This window comes from Sphaerodactylus townsendi, linkage group LG10, assembly GCF_021028975.2.
Source record: "Sphaerodactylus townsendi isolate TG3544 linkage group LG10, MPM_Stown_v2.3, whole genome shotgun sequence".
Classification (NCBI taxonomy): domain Eukaryota; kingdom Metazoa; phylum Chordata; class Lepidosauria; order Squamata; family Sphaerodactylidae; genus Sphaerodactylus; species Sphaerodactylus townsendi.
The window spans coordinates 88,867,443-88,889,048 of NC_059434.1; the positions used below are offsets into that span (position 1 = coordinate 88,867,443).

Below are 21,606 nucleotides of genomic sequence, written 5' to 3' on the forward strand. Positions count from 1 at the left end.
TAGCGTCTTCGCCCCTGCCTCTATACAAGACTGCTTTCAGAAGCTCCCTTTATCCGATAGAGCATGCCCATATTGCCCCACTTTGGTTGAAATGTTGGAGCATATTATATGCCACTGTCCTAAATATCAACTACTGAGGGAAGCCCTTTTAACATCAATTATGAGCAAAGCCCCTCCCAAACTCTGCATTGTTAAATTGCTGAATGGGAATGATCCTGTAATCCTAGGGAAAACAGCCCATTATTTGCTGCAGGCAATGACACCAAGAGAAATTAACACCACAGGCAATACTCTCTCCTTACAATGATATTCAGCATAAATATCTGCAACAAAGGTAGCTGAATTTAATATAATTTTAAAATAATTTTGTTAAACAAATATGATAAATACATCAAATGTGGTCTATTGCGTATTTTTATCTTTGGTACTCTTGCTTTTTTCATGTATGGATCTTGGGAGTCTATTGTCAGACTTTCCAAGTTTTACTTAAAAAATAAAGACATTGTGTAATTAGTCACTACATTTTAAGCATATTATCGTAAACAGAATGCAGGGAAGGTTAAACTCCTCTCAGTAAATATGCTGTCCAGTGGATCCTATGGGATATGCAAAACCTAGAACCTAGTTTACATTGGTCTATTCTTCTAATCATAATTCTCCCTATGTCAAAACTGAACCAACACCCAAAATATTATCTCTATGACAATGTTTATGCTATGCTACCAAACTGCTTCTATAAACGAACTGGAATTTTCGACACTACAACTAGATATAGATGGCAACCATAATCCTCCCTAAATCTTGTACTTTTTACCTGTGTCCATCTGTATTTTACAGTCAATAAAGGTTTTGTATTGTATTGTATTGGTTGAAACCTGGCAGAGGGGAGCGCAGCATCCCACAACACTGGCTGGGCGGGCGGAGATGAACTGAGCACCAGGCGTCTGCAACAGCAGTGATGTTTACTGAGGGCTCTCTGTGGTTGGCTTGATGGCATCCCCCCCCCCCCACACCCACCCACCATGGCTGATCTTGCATCCCGTGCTCTAGGCCAGGGATGCAGAGGTACAGGATTCCTCGGTTGCAGCCCTTCTCCTGGGTCCGTGTGCAGATGAGCCACTCCACCAAACTCCACCAGGCAAGGACTGGCAAACCCTCACCAGGTTGTCTCTGGGGCCTGACTGTGGGGTGTGCATCCCAAGCTGGCAGGTGCTGGCCTGTCGAGAGGGTGGGGCCCACCGTGGGTGCCTCTGGCATGGCGCAGCTCACCCAAGCACCAGAGAAAAAAAGAGGGTGGGCTGGCTGGGCTATTCAGAGATGCCCCCTCCCCTCAGCCCTGTGCCCCCATGTCTCTCGCTGCACTTCACCTGCCAATACCCTCCTGCTACTGAAACCCACCTACATCAACATGACAGGTAATAATGCTGAGCCCCTTCTCTCTCTCTCTCTCTCTCTCTCTTCCCCCCCCCCCCATGCTTGCCTGCTGTAATGAGCCAGCTGGCAGCATCTGCTGTCACTCGCCTGTCCCTGAGAAACTCATTAAACTGCTACAGATGCTGACAGGGCGAATGGTGGCCTGGCGGGGGTGGGGGTGGGGGGGAGATTCCTTGTGGCCATGCTCTGCTTGGCTGTGCCCACCCCAGCCTTGCTGCAAGCCTGAGCCAGAGGTGGGCAGGTGTGGCTTCCACAGTAATAGCAACGGAGTGCACCTGCGGGGGGGGGGGGGGGGGAGGGGACAGGCTCCTGGCACGGGAAGGCTGGGGGTGCCTCAGAATCCGAGGGCCAGGAAAAGTCCAGGAAAAGGGGCCGGGATGTGAGTCCCGGTTGTGGCCGGCAGTGAAAGCCTTCGACAACACAACATTTCGAACCAGCTGCAGGTTCTACCACCCTGGGGAGGGCAGCTCCAAGGTCTCTCAGTTGGGAAATGGGGCTGGGTGGAGCCTGGGGGTGGGAGAGGAGGGGCCCCAAGAGGGGTGTGACGCCCCACAGCCAGCCCTCCAAAGCAGCCCTTTCTCAAGATCTACCAGACCACGGCCACACAGCCCAGAAACCCCCAGCAACCAACTCGTTCGAAATGTTTCCTCCGTTCTTTCTGGGGGCGTGTCGGTCACTGTGCAACCCCCTCCCCACGTGGACTGCTGGAGTCTGCCTTCGCCCATCAAAGCCAGTCTTGTCTGCTCAAGGCAAGCAACCGTCTTGAGAAAGGAACATTTGTTTCTTACTCCTTTTCTCTGCCCACACAAGTCAGTTCAGCTGCAAATGCTCCACCTACCCTGAGTTGAGTCTGATGTGCCCTTTTGCCTGTTTGGATTTGGTTCTGTTCTGTTATTGCAAAGACCAGCTATCTTGTTCTAGGCACCAGAGAGTGTGAACAGCTGGTGGGTTGGTCATTCTTTACAATGTTCTGGCCAGGACAACATAGCCTTGGAAATATCTGAAACAGAAGGAAGGGCATCCTTGCTCTCCCCCCAATCTCCAAGGGGGGACCCCTTGGAGTGTTGGAAGAGAAGGACTTTACACTGTTTCCTGCCTCAACCACAGAGGGGTTTTTACCAGTAAGCCAGATGCTAGATCGGGACCCAGGGATCCACACCTTTACTCTATCATGCTGGCTCTATCCCTTTGATGTTAGACTGATACTCGCAGGGACCTCCTTCCAGCTCCCTCCTTCTTGCTCTCTAACCACTTCTACTGCACCTTGTGTGTAGAGAGGATGGAGGCTGAGTGCATCCATCCGCATCCAGCTAGATTAGATTAGATTGTGAACCTTTCTATCCAGAATGGAGTTCACTAATAAATACTCTTTTTATTAGATTAGAAACTACAAACGACTCTGACTTTTCTTTGTGCCGTAGCACTCACAAGCATGTTTGGGAGGTGCTTCGCTGTGCTGCAGCCTCCCGTGCACTCTGCTTGTAATGCAAAGGTGTCATCTCCAAGAGGAGATTATCCAACATGGAGAAGGTGTGTGAAGAGAGTCTCCAGGTTACCAGCTCTAGACAGGGTGCAATCACTGGACGTCAGAGGGGCAGGGAGATCTCTGGTGGCTGATGGGGCAGTAATCCAGATGTTGTTGGTAAAGATATTAGAGCAGGGGTAGGGAACCTGCGGCTCTCCAGATGTTCAGGAACTACAATTCCCATCAGCCCCTAGCAGCATGGCCAATTGGCCATGCTGAAAGAGGCTGATGGGAATTGTAGTTCCTGAACATCTGGAGAGCCGCAGGTTCCCTACCCCTGTATTAGAGCATTGTGGTTTTCCAGGCTGTATGGCCTAGCAGCATTTTCTCCTGATGTTTCGCCTGCATCTATGGCTGAGCCATCAGATCCTTCAGAGGATCTGATGGTAGTAAAGCTACTGGAGTAGATATACCTGTGGAATGCCCAGCGCTGGAGAAAGAACCATTTGCATTGGTTAACAAGTGTAAAGGGTGCAATTAGCATGTGTGATTTGCATGTGTTGATGTCAGGGTGCCATTTCTGGGGGGGAAGGGAGGAGTCTCTGAGAACTATCTCTGTGTTTACCTTTTGCTTTGCAGGTGCTATCTGTTGGGTGACCTTGGAGTGTTATGAATGTCCAGCCTGAATCCTCCGAGCCAGTCGGCCCCCACTAGAAGGATGCAGGGCACATGGGGGGCGGGGAGGCCTACATCATATTATCAAGCGTTTTGGTGCCCTTTTGCCAGAACTCTCTTTTCACTGTCTCTCACTTGTCACAAATAAAAGTCTTTGAACCCTCAAGTGCTTTGGATGTGATCTTGGAGTTCAGTGGAATACACCCATTTTAGCATATATAAGTAACAATGAAGTTGCAAAGATATTATTGATGCTGTAATGCAGATGTTATTGGCAAAGTGATTATGTCACAGCTACTATAATCGATTTTCCAGTCCTTGTTCTGGGCCAATTCCCAGATGTTTGGACACAGATTTTAAGGTCCAGATGACTGATTGATCAATCAGTGAATCTTATTCGATAATAAAGAGATGCGGAGCTGCATCCAAGGGCAGGCTCCGAGTCTGCTGTAGTCCGACCAGAGGCCCAGAAAACAGAGCGCCCCACCTTGCTTGGCCAGTGACAGTATGGAAGGGGGGGGGCGGGGGAGCTGGTCTTGGGTTCTTAGCAGCATCCAGAGGGCCCAGCGATTTTTGGCCTTCTTTCTTCACTGTTGAGTTACAGATTTTGAGGGACCACGGAATGTGGCCTTCTTTTCTTTAGTGGTGTTTTTTAAAAAAAGAACTCGTGTGTTATATTGGATGATGTATTGCTTACATAAGTTGTGTTTTTCTGGTTCTGTCCAGGTCTTCCTCACTCCGGCGTAAGTGCGAATTTACCGCTTAATTAAAAAAATGTATTTGGTGGAGCTTCGAATACTTGGAAAGGTTCTGCTTGTGTTTTGTGGAGAGTTTTAGGCCCCTTCCGCACATGCAGAATAATGCACTTTCATTTTGAGTCCCCTTCTCCGCAGAATCGCGGCATGACGCAATTAGGACGATTCCCCCTTGAGGTGGGAGGCTGTCCCTTCTGTTACAAAACGGTGCCTCTGCAGGGAGCGCCCAGGTAAGATTTCTGCTTCTGCGCGTGCGCGACGGTTGGGCTGACGACGCTTTTTAAAGCGTTTTAGTGTTTTGAAAATGGATTCGCAACGGATCTCATTTCCTGAAAGACGCGCGTGGAATTTTAAAAGGGCTGTTTTTTCTTGCATGCGACCTGCCGGTGTTTCCCCGGTCTCCTTTGTATTACCTTGTCTAATCATCAAGACACTTATCTGCCTCCCCCACCCCCACTACAAGGTCAGCAACTCGCTGGAAGTTTCTGCCTGGTTGGCGTGCGCGAGGTCAAGCTCTCGGGACTGGCTGGTTTGGTCAGAGGCGCCGGCCGGGCTGAGCGTGGAGAAGGGGAGACCCGAGTGGGCGCTGACCCGCCGGAGGGGAAGGAGCCCCGGCAGCTGCTGCCCGCTCCCTGCCACTGGCGTGGGCGGCCGGGGGCCCCGAGGAGCGCCTCATGCGGTTACGACGTGTCTGATTGAGGCAGGAGGCGCCAGTCCCTCCCCGGGGAGAGCAAGGACCCAGCGCAAGGCCGGCCTAATGCAATCTGCGGCCTCCGAAATCCGATTAGCCCGGAATTAACCCGGCAGAGAGAGAGGGAGAAAGAGACGCGCCCTGTCCCAGCTCGGCCTGCTGCTGCTGGCGAGCCGCTATGGCGGGGCGCGGGGTTGCTGACTCTTGGCAGCCGGCCCGGAACGCTCACCTGCCGCAGGTGGCCACCCGGTGGCGCCACCAGGGCCTTGGGCGGGCTGAGGGCTCCTGGGCAGATGAGGGCAACTTTGGAGGGGTCCTCGAGGGAGGGGGCAAAGCAGAAGCTGCGAGAACAAGCGAGGACCGCGCCCGCCCCGGCTACTGCAGACAGACAGACGGCCGCCCCTGTCCTGCCGCCCCCGCGGGGTCATCTGGTGGCTGCGGACGAGCCTCTCCTCCTTCCTCCCGGGACTCCGCGCCAGCAGAAGGGAAATGCGCCCCCGCGCGGCGAGGACGGGGGCCAGAGGGGGCCTGAGCGACCCACTCTCCCGTGCCTCCTCTCCCCCCCCCCCCAGGGACGTTTTGGGGCTGGCTGGGCCATGGAGTCTGCCGCCTGCGCTCCCCTTGCGCGCTCCCGCGGTCAGAGTCCTGCTCCATCACTGCGGGGGTGGGGTAGCTGGCCGCGTGGTGTGGTTGAAAGGGCCCCTCGGTGTTTCGCCGAGAAGTGAGTGGCTGTAGCCGCCGGTCCCGGGAAGGCCCTCCTCAGCAGGCGCAACCCGCGGACAGCGGAGCGCATTTCAGGGAAAGGAGGGCCCAGCGATGGAGAGGAGCGCTGGCCTGCGCGGCATTTGCCGGAAGGGAAGCAGGACCGACCGTCACTTATTGGCCCGGGGACGCGGGGGGGGGGGGGGGCAGCCGCCCAGGAAGGCCGGGCGAGGGGCATCCTGGAAAGCATCTGGCTAGCAAGCGTGGAGCTGTTTCTTGGCCTGGTTCTTCTGCCTCGAGTGCGCTAAAAGAAAATGCCGCTCACAAACCGTTAACTGCTAGCACAGAATTGTCATCTTTGTGTTGGAGTCGTTTACATTCACACAGAGGGGTATGTGTGTGTGTGTGTGTGTGTGAGGGAGAGAGGCAAGGCGTTTAAAGGAAGGCAGATTTCAGGTAGTTTCAGATGGAGGAGGGCACTAAGATTTTGAAGATTCTCATTGTTGATGTTGTTACAAAGTCTTCTCGTTTCCAGGGCTTTAGATTTTGCTGTGTGCCCCATTTCTTCATAGCTTGCTGTTTCAGGGTGGATCCCCCCCCCCCCCACAGCATCACTTTCAATGTTGTTTAAACTAGGGAGCCCTGGGTGTGTTCAGATTTGTGAGTTGGGGTATGTTCTATAATGTAATGGTGACTTTGAGATGACCTGGTGCAAAAACTAATTCTTTTGTGGGGGGGGGGGGCGGCCGGCTGCCCCTCAGAGCAGAGAGGGGGAGGGGGAGCTCCGAGGTCTGTCTCCTGGCGGGACAGCTGAACCGCCGGGTCAGGGGTCAAGTACCCGGCCGGCGTTTCCTTCAGGCCCGCTTTGGCGGCTGGGTGGTGAATGTGGCATTGTGCCCCCTGAAGGAAGCAGCCCGTTCCTGGCAGGACTCCAGCAGGACTTCCGTTCCCACTGGTGTGTGTGTGTGTGTGTGTGTCTGCATGCTACAAAGCCCAACCAAAGAATAAAATAAACGAAAAGGAGCGGTTCTGCGGCTCTCTCGGGCCCGGACCCCCCCCCCCCCCGCCCCTCACTCGAGCGTTGGTCAGACTGTAGCGACCAAGCGGCCCCCTCCGGACAAACACGGGCCAATCCGGGGATCGCTCCGGAGAAACGGGGGCGCATCTGGATGATCCCAAAGCGACCACTGGGAAGCCGCCACCGCAGCCTTGTGCTACGGCGAGAGGCGCGAGAGGGCCCCCCCCATCCCTGTGGCCCCTCCGCGGGCGGGAACTCTGGCCACGGAAGCGGCTGTTGAGCAGACGGAGCCAGGCGGCAGAACACCCGAGCCGCGTCCTCCTCCTCTGGATCCCCCGGCTGCCCTGGGGGCCGGTCTTTCTTGCGCAGCTTCATTTCCCACCAGCTTACAAGGTTGTTGTTGTTAGATTCGAGCCCGGCGGTTGTGGTGAGAATAACTTGGACAAGAGCAGAACTGCGGCAGCTCCTTAAAAGACAGTCGGGCGGGGTAAAAATGTGCCCAACATCCGTAAAGAAGGGAAGTCCTGCCCGGACAACAGTCCTCGGAGAAGGTCGACCCGCCTGAGGATAATTACCCCCCTCCCCCCCCGCCGAGATCCTTGGGCTACCCAGAATGCTCCGGAGTCCGGCCAAGAGGGCCAGTCGCTGCGGGTGAGCTGGGGGCGGCCTCCCAAGCGGAGCTGTGCCCCCCACGACCCTCGGCGGGTTGCTCCCTCCTGACCTGCTGCGCTTCAGGGGAGCGGATGAATCGTCCTCAGCCTGCTCCCTGCGCTGCCCGCTGTTAGGAGCACTTTTACCCGGGAGGGAGGGGGGATGCGGACTCCTCTTCCCCCTCCCTCCCCCCTCCCCCCGCTCTTTTGGTAACTTCTCCGCCCCGCCCCTCGTCTTGACTGAACTGGAGGCATCTCTGCAGGGCAGGAGCGCTTTCCTCCCTCCCGGGGTGCAAAAGGCCAGTCTGTGAAGGGCCGCGGGGGGGTCACTTCTGCTGCGGCGCCGGACGTCCACTGAGAAGAGCGTCGCTCTGGTTCGAGCCGCATCGCATCCAGAAGCGAAGGGCGGGAAGACATAATGAATGGCTTTCTTTGCTTCGTTTTTGCACGCCTTTTCCGCCGCCACTCCAAGCCGGTTCCAGAGCAAGAGCGCCGAAGACATCCCACGAGCGGGGGGCTCCGGGCCAAGAATTAGCGCCGCCGCCGCCGCCGCCACAACCAACGGGACCAACAGGTGTTTCGGAAGACCCGAACCCAGAAGCCTCCGTTGCCGCTGGAGAAGCCGAGGAGCCCCGCCCCGAGGGCTCTGCGGTGGCGGCCCCAGCGGAAGGCAAAGGGCCCGGCAAGGACCCCCCCTCCCCCTCCTGGCCGCGACCCAGGCAGGCCTCCCTGGAGAGGGGCGCCGGAGAAGACGTGCAGCAAGGGTGGCTCCCGGGGGGGGGGAGAGGGGCCAGGGCCAGGGCCCCTCCCTCTCCTGGCGGTTGGGGCTTGGTCTGGAGGGGAGGGTGCCCTTGGCGGGCCCGCCCCCTGGAGAGGAGGGTTTGTCCATCAGCGCCAGAGGCCGCCAATGAGAGGGTGGGAGCCGCCGTTGGAGACCGCCGACGATGGCCAGGGGGGCAAAGCGCCAGCAGCCGGGGCCCCCAGTGCGCTGGCCGGGGGCGCCCGGTGGCGGCAGGGCAGAGCGGCACGCCCGGCTTGGCTTCCGGCGCTGGCCAACAGTCTCGGTCCCCACGGGGCCTCCCCCCCGGGCCCCCGCACGCCTGTCCTGAGCGCCCCAAGGCCCGGCTGGGACGCCTCACCCAGGAGGCTTCTGGAGGCTGCCCGACACCAGGCGCGGCGGGCATGAAGGCAGGAGATCGCTGCTGCCGCTGCTGCCGCTGAGCCCCACCCCGGGGCAGGATGGAGCCCCTGGGGCTGGAGCCGGAGGGGGCCGTTCCCTCGCAGCAAGCCCCGCCGCAGCCCATTCGATTCGGCATCGACCAGATCCTGGGGGGGCCGCAGACGCACCAGCTCCAGACCAGCGCGTGCCTGGCCGCCGTCGGGGAGCAGCGGGGCGACTCGGAGGGGGCGCTTTTCGGAGGCGCCTACGGGGCGGACTGCAGCCTGTCCTGCCGCCGGGGGGACTATGGGCTCCCGGGGGCCCCGGCGGGCAGCGGCGGAGTGATCCGAGTCCCCGCTCACAGGCCGGTAGCCCTCACCGCCCTCCAGCCTCCGCCGGGGGGAGCCGGCATCACCTTTCCTTGGGGGGAGAGCGGCGGCGGCAGGCTGGCCAAGGAGCGCCTGGCAGGTGAGAAACGGTCCTCCTCAGCTCCCCCCCCCCCCGCCCCGCCTTTCCGCACCGGCCGGGTGGCCGCGTCTTCGCAGGAGAGGAACGGAGCCTCCGGCTCGGGGCCCTTTCCCTCCTCCGCCCGCCCTCCCCTCTCCCCAAAGGGCGCGCGCTTGGGTGACCTGGAGCGGAGTCAGGTGTACCTGCACCCCCGCCGGGCCTGCGCCCTTTCAACCCCCGAAGGTGAGCCGAGCCACCCCCACCCTCCTTCGCCTGCCCAGCCCGAACCGCGGAGGGCTCCGCTGGGAGAGGCCGGATTCCAGGAGAAGGCGGGGACGAGCTCTCCCGGGGGCAGCTGCAGAGCTGGGGAGAGGCCGGGCCCTTGGCTGGGGGGCGCGGAGGAAGGCGCCACTGGCCGTGCTCGGGGGTGTGCTGGGGCCGGGGCGAAGGGCGCGGGGCTGGCCTCGGGGGAAGCGGCGGCCCTCTCGCAAGGACAGTCCGCTCCTGCCGCCGCCAGAAACTGCCCCGGCTCCCCCAGTTCCGCAGACTTCGCCATGCTGGGGGCGGGAGGTGCCCCCTCCTTCCAGCCAAACTCGCGAGGAGACCGTACCCCCAGCGTTCAAGGGCGAGGAGGGGGCTGGACCCCGGGAGTCAGCCTGACTGGGGGAAAGGACGAGGGTGCTGCTGAGGGTGACGCTCCCCCCCTCTCATTCTTGCTGTGTCCGCAGCAGCCGCGCTCCCGTCCCTGGGCGCGGGGGCGCGGCGGGTGGGCCACCCCTACCAGAACCGGACGCCGCCCAAGCGCAAGAAGCCGCGCACGTCCTTCTCGCGAGCGCAGACCTGCGAGCTGGAGAAGCGCTTCTACCGGCAGAAGTACCTGGCCTCCGCCGAGAGGGCCGCGCTGGCCAAGGCCCTCAAGATGACCGACGCCCAAGTCAAGACCTGGTTCCAGAACCGCCGCACCAAGTGGCGGTAGGCCGGGGAGGGGCGGAGGGGCGGGGCGCTGAGCCTCCCGCACTGGACCCGGGCGCGGGGGGCGGGTTAGGGATCCCACGGGGGGGGGGGCGGCCTCGGAAGGCGCCCTCCTTCCCCAGCGCTGTATCGGCCTCCTTCGCCCAGTAGTCTAGGCTGAGAAAGCGGCCCCGCCAAGCCTGCGAGAGGCAGCTGGCTGACTGGCCTTCCTTACAGGGGTGGTGGGCCAGCGATTGCCCCGTTGTCACCGGCCCTTCGGCCACAGGTGCCTCATTCTGGAGAGAGGCCGGCCTGGCGTAGCTTCCCGTGGGGGCCGCTGTGCGGCCACCTTTGTCCTGGGTCCTACGCTAGAGAGTCAGGGGCTGGGGGGGGGGGTGAGGGCGGGGCTGGCGGTCAGACCCTCGCTGTGAGTCCCGCTGGGCCGGCCAGCCAGCCGCCTCTGCTCTCACCCCCGCGCACGGGCGGGCGGGCGGGCGGGCGGGCTGGCGAGCCTCCGAGGCGAGCGGGGGGCTGACGTGGCGGCCTTTTGGTCCCCCGCAGGCGGCAGACGGCCGAGGAGCGCGAGGCGGAGCGCCAGCAGGCCCACCGGCTGGTTCTGCACCTGCAGCAGGAGGCCTTCCAGAAGCGGCTGGGCCCGCCGCGGCAGCAGGACCCGCTCTGCCTGCACAACGCCTCCCTCTACGCCCTGCAGAACCTGCAGCCCTGGGCCGAGGAGAACCCCCCCGCCGCCACCGCCTCCGGGGCAGCCGGGCTCGTGTGAGAAGGAAGCCAGCACCCCCCGCACCCTTCCCCGCCCCCCCCCCACGGACGCAGAGACCGCCGGGCCTTGCCGCTGCCCTCATAATAAAGTGTCATAAAGTGCGCTGTCCGTGGCTGCAAGTGTGGCCCGTGGGACTGGTTCCTGGGAAAGCGCGTGCCGCGGCCTTGGCTTCGGTGCCCCCCCCCCCCCAGGGCCCGCACTCAACACCCCTCCCCTCAGTGCTGGCGGGACCTCCCAGGAGCTCATCCAGGCAGTTGGAGATCCGGCCTCTTCCGCCTGCTGGCGTCTTTGGGAAGGATGCCCGTTCAAGCAGAGATGGGCTGTCAGAGGTTCCGTTGGCAACTGAGAACCTCTCCCCCCACACGCACGCACACTGGCCTGCACTGCAGGGCACATCCCAGGGGCCTCCTGCCTGCCACGTGCTTGGCGGCCGGGGCCGCAGTTCCAAGGAAGCAGAGAAGGAAGGGGAGTGGGCTGGGGCGGGAGGGCGGCGGGTGACTCGCCCCAGGGCCGGGTGTGGATGCCCTGATTGATCCAAAGGCGACCGGCCGCCGCCGCCGCCCTCACCTTGTCTGGCATCTGCCTCTCGCAGGCTGGGCGGGGGTCTGGGCAGCTCAGGAGGGCCCCCCCTCTCCGCCAGCCTCCCGCAAAACCCCCCACCCCATCGCCTCCTTCGACTGCATCCTGCTGGGCGCGGAGCCACCGTGAGGGATGAGGCCGTCTCCAGCACCCCCCCCCCGCCCCCCTCGTTGCCCAGGTGATGGTTGGGGCGGGTAAGAAATGACGTTCCAGGCCGCTGAACAGCCCGGCCTGCACCCCCCCCCCCGCAAAGACACGCGGCAGCTCATGGGAGGGGGGGCTCATTCAGTAAAGGCCGCCTCCTCTGCGGCGCGCTCTGATTGGCCGCCGCGGCCCTATATAGAGCGGGCGCTCCGGCGCAGTGCCTTCGCCCTTGGCGCAGAGGTCGGCTCCCGGCGCCGCGGCCCGTGTGGGCAGGATGGGCTCGGAGGCCTTTGGCTGGCGGCGGGCGCCGTCCTCGTCGGAGGAGGAGAAGTGCCGCGGCGGGGGCCGGCGGGCTGTGCGGCGGGGCGCCCCCTGGGCTGCCAGGCGGCCCTTGAGCGGCGAGCCGGGCCCGGTGGCCGATCCTCTGGAGCGCCTGGATTTGGCGCAGGTGAGCAGCTTGAACGCGGAGCTGCTGGGCCTGCGCGCCCAGGAGAAGGAGCAGCTGGGGGGCCTCAACGACCGCTTCGCCACCTACGTGGAGCGGGTGCGCCAGCTGGAGCGCCGCCACCGGGCCCTGCGCCTGGAGCTGGAGGAGCTGCGCCGCCACGAGCGCACCCCGGCGCGCCTGCCCCAGCTGTACCAGCACGAGGTGCGCGGCCTGAGGGCGCTGCTGCAGGCCGAGGAGGGCGACCGGGCGCGCCTGGAGACCCAGCGCCAGCGCTTGCGCCACACCTGCGCCCAGCTGCGCGAGTGCTGCGCGCAGGAGGAGCGCCGGCGCCTGGACGCCGAGGAGGCGCTGGGCCGAGTCCGTCAGGAGGCAGCCCGGGCCGTTCTGGCCGCCCGCGACGCCGACGGGGCGGCCGGCTCGCTGAGCGCCCAGCTGGCCTTCCTGCAGAGGCTCCTGGCCCAGGAGCGCGCCGAGCTCGCCGAGCAAGCCGACCTGGCCGCGGCCGCGCGGGCGGCGCTGGTGGCGGGAGGAGCCCCGGCGGGGGCGGCCAAGCAGCCCGACCTGGCGACGGCCCTGCGCGACATCCGCGCCCAGTACGAGTGCCTGGCGGCGCAGAACATGCAGGCGGCCGAGGAATGGTACCGCTCCAAGTTCGCCTCGGTGGCCCAGCTGGCCGGACGCAACCAGGAGGTCGTGCGCGGCATCCGCCAGGAGACGATGGAGTGCCGGCGCCTGCTGCAGTCGCGCTCGGCGGAGATCGAGGCCCTGCGCGGCGCCGTCGACTCGCTGCACCGGCAGCTGGAGGGCCTGGAGGGGGAGCAGAGCGCCCAAGTGGCCCGTTGCCAGGTAAGCGGCGGGATGGGGGTGGGCAGCAGAGGAGCTAGCCGGCGTCCTGTCGCCGCAGCTGCGGGGCCCTCCTGAACTGCCCAGACCCCCCCCCTTCCTTCTGAGCTCCTTCTGCGTGTTGGGAGAAGCACACCTGGTGCGTGTGTTTCCCTTGCAAAAGTAGCAGAGCGGCACAGAGGCTGAACACAGGGAAGCTTACCTGGGCACACAGGCCTGGCTGAGCTTGCTAGAGAGAACTTCAGACACGAAAGAAAGTCAGAGTCGTTTGTAGTTTCTAATCCAATAAAAATAGTATTTATTAGTGAACTTCATTCTGGATAGAAAGATGGAGAGACAGGTTCACTAACTATTCTATTCTAGCTGGATGGAGGCAGATGCTCGAAACATGCATCCTCTCCCTAGGCATGGTGAAGGTAAGATGGAGAAGTTCTGAGAAGAAGGCGGAAGCAAGGGAGGAAGTCCCTGAGAGTATCAGTCTACATCAAAGGGATAGAGTCAGCATGATAGAGTAAAGGTGACAAATTCCTAAGCCCCTATCTAGCCACTAGCTCGCTAGTAAAAATGAGGCAGGAAACAGGATGAGGCAGGAAACAGCGTAAAGTCCCTTCTTCCAACACTGCGGTCCCTTGACTGGGGGGTGGGCGGCAAGGCGGGCATCATCAGCTCCCTGGTGCCACCTGCCCTTTCCCAGTGGAACCCGGCCTCTCCGGGCGAAGGGCTTTGTCCGGTGTGGTCTCTCTGCACTCTTTCCCCGCTGTGTCTGCCTGATGTCTTGGGGTGGGTCCATTGCTGAGCCTCTCCCCCCCCCCCCCCCGGCCCCCAATTCTTGCTAGGGAGTTTGGAATTCCCTGAAGAAAGGGGTGGGCTGAAATGGCTGGCTGGACTCCTTGGATGAGGAAGGGATTACAGCCGTCTGGCTCTGAGATTTGGGTAGTGGGAGATTCAGTCATTAGGAATATAGGGCAAGGAACGGCATGCTCAGCAGGGCCTGATGCAACTCCACAAGGCCTGCACCACTGGGCTGTTGTGCCAGGCCTGTGATTGAGGGCAAGGACAGTTTCCATCTTGCTGCCTCCCCTCTTTTCCTTATCGTTTGACTATCCTTATTGGCTTTATCTTGTCATAGAATCATAGAGTTGGAAGAGACCCCCCCAAGGGCCATCCAGTCCAACCCCTGCAATGTCCCTTCCTTGTGACTGAGCCCATCTCTGGTTTTGGTGCCTTTAGTTTTTGACTTTTATAGCTGAGGTTTTACTGTATTTATGTATTTAAATTGTGTTTTATGCATTGTTGGAACCTGCCCTGAGCCCAACTTTTTGGGAACAGGCAGAACATAAAGTCAAACAAACAAATAAATACATTGAACTCAACTGCTGGAGCACTGAAGTCTCATTCGCTCCATGATGGTTTTGATGGAGAAGCTTTCTGAGAGAGATGTACCCTTCGCAAGGCCAGGGCTGTTCCAAAGTTAAGTCTGAACTGAAATGACAGGATCTGCAATCTAGAGCCTCAACAGCTGCTAAGTTCTGCTGCAAGATACGGTCATTTCAGGAACAAGAAATGGGTGCTGCCAAACTTTCTGGCTAATGCATGGATTCCCATTTGGCCCATCCCCGTGCTCTTCCTTCCACTGTGTTCAAAGGGAGATACTGTGTTGTTGTGCCACTTTTATGCCCTTCCACTCCTGGGAACATTGAAATGGCTGGACACGTGCTGCTGCATTGTCCCTTTGCAGAATCATAGAGCAGAACCATAGAGTTGGAAAGGATCTTGGAGGCCATCTAGTTAACGCTGATCAATGAAGGATCATCCCAGAGCATCCCTGACAAGTGTTTGTTCAGCTGCTGCTTAAAGACTCCCAGTGGGATGAGGCTCACCCCCTCCCTAGGCAGCCCGTTCTGTTGCTGAACTGCTCTGACTGTGTCTTATCGAAGGCTTTCACGGCTGGATTCAACTGGTTGTTGTGGGTTTCCCGGGCTGTGTGGCCGTGGTCTGGTAGATCTTGTTCCTAACAGATGCAGGCGAAATGTTAGGAACAAGATCTACCAGACCATGGCCACGCAACCTGGAAAACCCACAACAACCAGTACTCGGACTGTAATTTTGTTCCCTTAATATTCAGTCGGAACCTTTCTGCCCATAATTTAAAGCCACTGTTGTGAGTGCTGCCCTCAGGAACAGCTCCCTGTGCTCCACTTAGTGACGGCCCTTCAGATATTTCAAGAGAGCCCTTCTGTCCCCCCTCAACCTCCTGTTTTCCAGGCTAAACATTCCCATGTCCTCCCCCAGCCTTTTCTTGGAGGGCTTGGTCTCCAGGCCCCGGGAGCCTCCTTGTGGCTGTCCTTTGCCCCCGCTCCATTCTTCAGTGTTCATCTTATGATTAGGAGCTCATGTCTCTGTTGATGCACCTCAAGATCGTATTGACCTTTTTTCCTTCTAGAACACACAACACCCACGGCTACTCATATGTAGCTTACATTCCACCCATTCCCCAAGATCTTGTTCACACACAGTGCTATCCAAAAGTCTGTTCCCCCTACAGTATGCTTGGTTCTCATTTTTGTTACCCACTAGAGTATGTTTCATTTCTTTTATGCATTTGTTGTCAGAAATGGTGGGGGGTTTCCCACCTACCATGTATTTACAAGGATGGCTTGATTCCCCTGTCCCCAGAACACACCAATAAAAGCAACTGGCTGTACTTAAAAGATTAAAGAAGAGGTGCAGGCTTACACACAAGGCAACGTTAATCTAGGTGCAATGAAATAATAAATCTAGCTTCCTGAAATACACGGGCAGATTTCTAGGCAAGCAGATTTCAACATCTTCAAATTAGCAAAAGCAATTAGTCTTTGGCCCATCACTGGTCCCAATAATATTATTGAACCATGCATTGAAACTTGAGCCAGATGGTTATAGGAAACTGGACTGCTGACCCCTTAACCGTGATCCAAAAGGTGATTCTGGAAGGAAAGCAAGATTCTTCCCTCCCACCTCACATAGCGGAGAGTAGTTCAGTCAGGTTGCTTTGACATTCAAAGGGTGATCTCAAGCTCTGTTCTTTACCACCTGACTTTACACTTCCCCTCCCCCACCGCTAACCTCTAACCTGCTACAAGTCAGAGGTGCCATCAAATCACCTCTGACTGACTTCAACCCCTGGCCAGAGGTTTTCAAGGCAAGAGTGGTTCAGAAGTGGTTTGGCAGGGTTGATGTTGCTTAGAGATCTTCTGAGATCTGAGGCATAATAATGACCTTAGATATACTCATGATGCCCGTCTCCCCCAAAATCACGGGGTGGGGGGGAGATTGTCTTCTTGCAGACCTAGAATATGAAACTGCAGATAGAGAGAGATGCCACATTTTGTGCACATTCTATACAACTGTCAGAATCGTCCAAGGCGTACACGGCTGATTCAGTGACATGTATTTGCTTTTAGATAAATACTTTAATGGAATAGCCAGCTAGGTAGTTAGATAGTTATAACCACTTTGTTAATGTATGCTTTATTCTACTGGACCATAATAAATTGTTAAATTGAATTAAACTGCAATGCATGTCAGACATCTGATTTCAGTGCCCCACTCTACCCCATATTGACCGGCAGAACAAAGAGGGAACTTCCTTAAGTTAATGCAGTATACAAAATAAAGCACAACTCTTTTTATTAGACAAGAATGTAATAAATATAGACATGTGCAGGCTAATCCCACAAGTACAGGAAAACAGTGTTGGCAGGGTGTGAGCACACAGCGAAGTGGCAGGTTCAGCCGATTTCAGATAAAGGTAAATATTTATTTGGGAACTACATTATAGATAGAAAAACTGAGATAGGGATAGATCGCCTCTTGCTACCTTGCTGGCGAGGGAGAGAGAGAAACAAGAAAGCTTCCAAGAGGAAAGAGGGCCTTGCCCTGACCATATCAGTCTATGCAGACAGACAAGAGCATGAATGCGCCTTAATTTTACAGACCTATCTAGCTGACCGCTTGCCTGCCCTCTGCAGGTGGTTCTTCTAATTTCTTTGCATGCTAGACATTGCTAATCGCAACAAAAAATGCATGCAGTAAAAACCAGATCTTCTAGCATTCCTCAAGCATAACTAAATCACGATAGTTCTCTAAGACGAAGGATTGAAGATGAAAGGCAGAATGATACTCAAAAGAGAAAGGCCACCATATCAGATATGCTCACACTACTTAGGGTCTTCTCCAACAGGACCCCAGCAGAAACTCTTGATTAGACCCCAGTATGACTCTTCACCGAGACACTGCGGGAACAGCAATAAACATTCTGAACTTTAACACACAATTGTCCTCTGAATAAAAAACACAAAATAAGAAATAAAACAATATCACAAGGTATTTTGCAAACAGGTGGTCTAGAAAACATCTTGTTAACTCCCATTTTAGAGTCTTGGAGCAAAGTCTAAAATGGGCCCTTGTTCATTAAAGAGTCAGCTGTTTATCAGCAGCACTAATGGAGGGTCCGGGTGAGAGGCAGTCCTGCCCTTCTGTCTCCAAACATCTTACCAGCAGGGCCTGGTCCCTGGCCTCCAAGGCTACAGATGTATCCCACAGGAGCCACAAAGAGGCCAGGTTTTTCTCTGATGTGGAAGATGGAAAAGATCAGCTAAGGAGGCCTGAAGAAGGGCCCGGAGCAGCTGCTGAATCACCTCGCACCCACAGCCCTCCCACAACCCCCAGGGCCTCCATCCAGATGCTCAGAAAGAGCAGGTTGGAGATGGGGGGTGGGGGATGCAAGTCAGATGTGGCCAATGAGATGGAGTGGAGGCTGCTCGATCATCTGCTGTCTTCCGTGCAATGCACGCTGTGCAAGTGGATCTGGACCCAGGACTCTCCAGTCCAGATCAGGCACTCCAGTAAGGACTGGGCTACCCTGGGTCCTCAGGCAGTGGGGGCATCAGAAGGTGTGAGGGTGCAGGAATCCTGACCCACAGAGCCCAGGGCTGGGATCTTGCCCGTTCGTTCGTTCGTTCGTTCGTTCATTCGTACACATAAATCCCAGCCTGGGGTGGGGTGGGTAGAGGGCAGGTTTGGGAAGGGGTCTCTTTAAAGAAATGAATGTTGCAGTGGCTGTGGAGGGGAGAGATGCGGCTCACTCCGTGTTTATTCCAGCCTGAAAGGGCTTTCCTCAGGGGCTTGCTGTATGGAAGGAGATGGGGCTGACGGCATGGCTTTGTGGGTTGCTGGTGGGCTCTGGGGCACACTCTCCTCTTCTGTTCCCCCACTTCTGTAGGAAAGAGTGGTGGAGCTGGAGCAGGAGATCTCGGAGGCCAAGGAAGAGATGGCCCGCTACATGCGCGAGTACCAGGAGCTGCTGAACATCAAGATGGCTCTGGACATTGAGATCGCTGCCTACAGGTTAGGCCTTTCTGCCCAGGGGATGGGTAGAATCACAGAGCTGGAAGAGACCCCAAGGGCCATCAAGTCCAAACCCATGCCATGCAGGAACACACAATCAAAACACTCCTGTGGTCATCCAGCCTCTCTCTTTAAAAACCTCCAAAGGAGGAGACTCCAACACACTCCGAGGGAGCGCATTCCACTGTGGAACAGCCCCGACAGTCAGGAAGTTTTTCCTGATGTTGAGGTGGAATCTCTTTTCCTTCACCTTGGACCCATGACTCCGTGTCCTGGTCTCTGGAGCAGCAGAAAACAAGCTTTCTCCCTCACCAACAGGACATCCCTTCAAATACCTAAACATGGCTATCATGTCCCCCCTTAACCTTCGCTTCTCCAGACTAAACCTCCCCAGCTCCCTCAGTCTCTCCTCGTAAGGCATGCATTCCAGACCTTTCACCATTTTGGTTGCCCTCCTCTGGACCCGTTCCAGCTTGTCCATATCCTTCAATTGCAATGCCCAGAACTGAACACAGTACTCTAGGTGAGGTCTCACCAATGCAGAGTAGAGTGGTACAATTACTTCCCTTGATCTAGACACTATAATCTTATTGATGCATCCCAGAATTGCACTGGCTTTCTTGGCTGCCATGTCACGCTGCTGACTCATGTTCAGTTTGTGGTCTACTAGGACTCCCAGATTCAGGGTAGTCCCTGAAAACCACAGCTGCAAAGACCAAATACCAGGGGAGGGGCTTGATGGTGGGTACAGAGGAGGAGGAAGGGGAAGAAGAGGCTTGGAGAGGAAGAGATGAGGGAGAAGTCTGGATGCTTAGAATCAGAGAGTTGAAAGGGCCTACAGAAGCCCTTTGGTCCAACCTCCTGCTCAAGGCAGGATCACTCTGAAGCACCCCTGGCAAAGTCTTTGTCCAGCTACTGTTTGAAGACTGCCAGTGAGGGGCCTGGGGGGGGGGGCTCATTGCCTCTCTAGGCAGCTTGTTTCACTGCTGAACAACCCTTACTGTAAAGGAAAAATAATCCTAATATTTTATTTATGTGACTTAATAGACTGCCCCTCTCCTTTCTGTTTGTAATTTCTGCCCATCATTGCGAGGCCGACAGGAAGAGCCTCTAAGGGACAGCCCTTCAAATACTTCAAGAGAGCAATCATGTGTGTGCCCCCCCACCTCTTCGTCTCCATCTTGAACACCCCCAAGTCCCACAGCCTTTCCTCCAGGGGCAAATCGACAAGTCATGTGAACAATAGAGCAGTTACAGAATTTAAAGATTAATGCAAAAATTATTTTAATATTTTCATGAAATAAAAAGTGGAGGAGGGGGGAGATGACATGGTATGTTTTAAAAGACTTTTTAAAGAGGAAAAACCCTGGGTATGGATTCAGTTTCTGGAAACTATGGAAATTTATTCTTACATTTATCACTATTGCTATTATTACTTAGTGGAATGTAACCTTTTGAGAGTTAAAACTCTCTTCATCAGATATGAGCTGGAACTGAGGTCCTTGAATTCTTATTTCCCAGACAGGTGGTGGGAGGGCGCTGCAGAGGAGGAACGCAGGATGCACAGGTGCAATGTGCATGGCCATTAGCTTGATTGGAGCTGGAGATAAATGCTCCTGGGGCAGAAAATCAGAATACCTGGGGTGGTCATCCAGATATATATAAAGTGCCAATCAATTCAACTGCAGCAATCTCACACGGTTATCTCCTCTTGAAGCTCTTCTGTCTGAGGACAGTGGTCACTCTTAGGTCAGAAACAAAATGCCCCTGGAAGATGGAGCTTGGGAAAGCAAGATCAGTGTACTTCTGGGGGGATGACTGGTAACCTCTCTCTCTCTCTCTCTCTCTCTCTCTCTCTCTCTCTCTCTCTTCCTCTCCCCCCCTTTACAGGAAACTACTGGAAGGAGAAGAGTTGTGGTGGAATTCTTCTTCACAAATGACACTAAAATGATTGGGGGGAGGCTGAGCTTCTTGCCTTCACCATCATCATCCCATCCTACGCTCTTGTTCCCTCACACGATGCGAGAAGCCTCCCCCCACCTCCCCCCACCTCCAAGCCAGGCTTGCTTCAGCGTTTGCAGAGGAAGAGGTGCCTGGCCCCACCTGTCCTTCAAGCCGCCTGTTCTACTGGCTGTCTTCTTTTGGGGGTGGCAAAGGGCCGTTGTGTGTTGGGGGAAGGGGCTGCATTCTTTATGGCACTGGAAGCAGCCTGCTTTGGGGCTGGTGGCTTCTCCCCAGCCCAGAAAAGAGAGGCAAATCCTGCACTGGGCATCCATCTGACCAGCTGTGAGCTGGTGTGGAGGTCGGTCATCCTTCTAAGCTCCAAAAGGCCAAAATGGCTTCCGAGGGTGGTCTCCTGCACAGCGGCCCCGGCACAGCTGGCTCAAGCATTGTGCAAAAGTGGCCCAGGGCCCAGGGGGGAGGGGTGGCTGACCACCACAAAGAGCTTCTAAAAGAAATCTGTGGAAGTGCCCCCTGCCCCCCCACAAACTTTCCCACTGGGATCATGAAGTTTGCAAAATGGGATGCTCTTAGGATAAGTTTGGAAAGATTTGCTTTCTCAAAGGCTTTTACGGCTGGAATCAACTGGCTGGCGTGGATTTTCTGAGCTGTGGACCTGCAGGCAAAACATTAGGGGCAAAAACTGTTGGGAGAAACAACACCTCGTGTGTGTTTTCCCTTGCACAAGGAGCAGAATGCACAGAGGCTAAAAACACAGTGGAGCTTACCTGTGTGTGAGCTCGGGAGAGAGAATTTACGACACAAAAGAAAGTTGGAGTTGTTTGTAGTTTCTAATCTATTAAAAAGAGTATTTATTAGTGAACTCCATTCTGGATAGAAAGGTGGAGAGATAGGTTCACTAAGCTATCCTAATCTAGCTGGATGGAGACGGATGCGCAGGGCACCCATCCTCTCCCTAGGCATGGTGAAGGTAAGATGGAGAGGGTCTAGGAGAAGGCGGAAGGGAGGGAGGAAGTCCCTTAGAGTATCAGTCTACATCAAAGGTTAGGACCAGCATGATCGAGTGACAAATCCCTCGGTCCCTTTCTAGCCACTGGCTATCTAGTAAAAAAAACCCTCTGTAGGTCGAGGCAGGAAACAGCGTCAAGTCCCTTTCCTCCAACAAAAATGACCAGACTGTGGCCACACAGTCTGGGAAACTCACAACAGCCACTTTGCAAGATTTTTTCCGTACCTTTTCACAGAGCCTTCCTGCCATTATGGACCTCACATCCCTGAAAATAATGTTTAGGGGGAAACAACACACAACCACAAATAAAGAAAACTTGTGCGTGTGTGTGCGTGTGTGATGGGTGTGTGTGTCTGTCACAAGCCCAAATGGACCCCCTGCTTCCAATCTGTTCAGGCCCCAGGCCCTGGGAAGCCCGAGTGCTGCCACACATGAGCTCTGGCCCCCTCCTGATTTAGGGGGGTGGAACCTCAAGCTATGACCCCCTCAGCTCCACAAGCATCTG

At 56.7% G+C, this 21,606-nt stretch overlaps 2 protein-coding genes across 2 annotated transcripts; both read left to right on the forward strand.

Annotated features, from left to right (window-relative positions):
• Window positions 1–8,629: 8,629 nt before the first annotated feature.
• TLX2 (T cell leukemia homeobox 2) lies at window positions 8,630–10,748 on the forward strand. Its single transcript, XM_048508785.1, has 3 exons — window positions 8,630–9,017; window positions 9,728–9,968; window positions 10,509–10,748. The coding sequence occupies exons 1-3, from the start codon at window positions 8,630–8,632 to the stop codon at window positions 10,726–10,728; spliced, it is 849 nt and encodes a 282-aa protein (XP_048364742.1). The 3' UTR covers window positions 10,729–10,748.
• An 887-nt stretch (window positions 10,749–11,635) lies between these two features.
• Window positions 11,636–21,017, forward strand: LOC125440212 (alpha-internexin-like). The gene is made up of 3 exons (XM_048509902.1): window positions 11,636–12,745; window positions 18,006–18,130; window positions 20,021–21,017. Exons 1-3 carry the CDS (start codon window positions 11,726–11,728, stop codon window positions 20,079–20,081), a joined length of 1,206 nt encoding a protein of 401 aa, XP_048365859.1. The 5' UTR covers window positions 11,636–11,725; the 3' UTR covers window positions 20,082–21,017.
• Window positions 21,018–21,606: the final 589 nt, after the last annotated feature.

Excerpts from the sequence above, each read along its gene's own strand:
- LOC125440212 (XM_048509902.1), top strand. The coding sequence starts at position 11,726 with ATGGGCTCGGAGGCCTTTGGCTGGCGGCGGGCGCCGTCCTCGTCGGAG. Across the intron at positions 12,746-18,005 it reads CCCAAGTGGCCCGTTGCCAG|GAAAGAGTGGTGGAGCTGGA; the intron begins GTAAGCGGCGGG and ends CCACTTCTGTAG. Across the intron at positions 18,131-20,020 it reads ATTGAGATCGCTGCCTACAG|GAAACTACTGGAAGGAGAAG; the intron begins GTTAGGCCTTTC and ends CCCCCTTTACAG.
- TLX2 (XM_048508785.1), top strand. The coding sequence starts at position 8,630 with ATGGAGCCCCTGGGGCTGGAGCCGGAGGGGGCCGTTCCCTCGCAGCAA. Across the intron at positions 9,018-9,727 it reads GGCCAAGGAGCGCCTGGCAG|CCGCGCTCCCGTCCCTGGGC; the intron begins GTGAGAAACGGT and ends TGTCCGCAGCAG. Across the intron at positions 9,969-10,508 it reads AACCGCCGCACCAAGTGGCG|GCGGCAGACGGCCGAGGAGC; the intron begins GTAGGCCGGGGA and ends GGTCCCCCGCAG.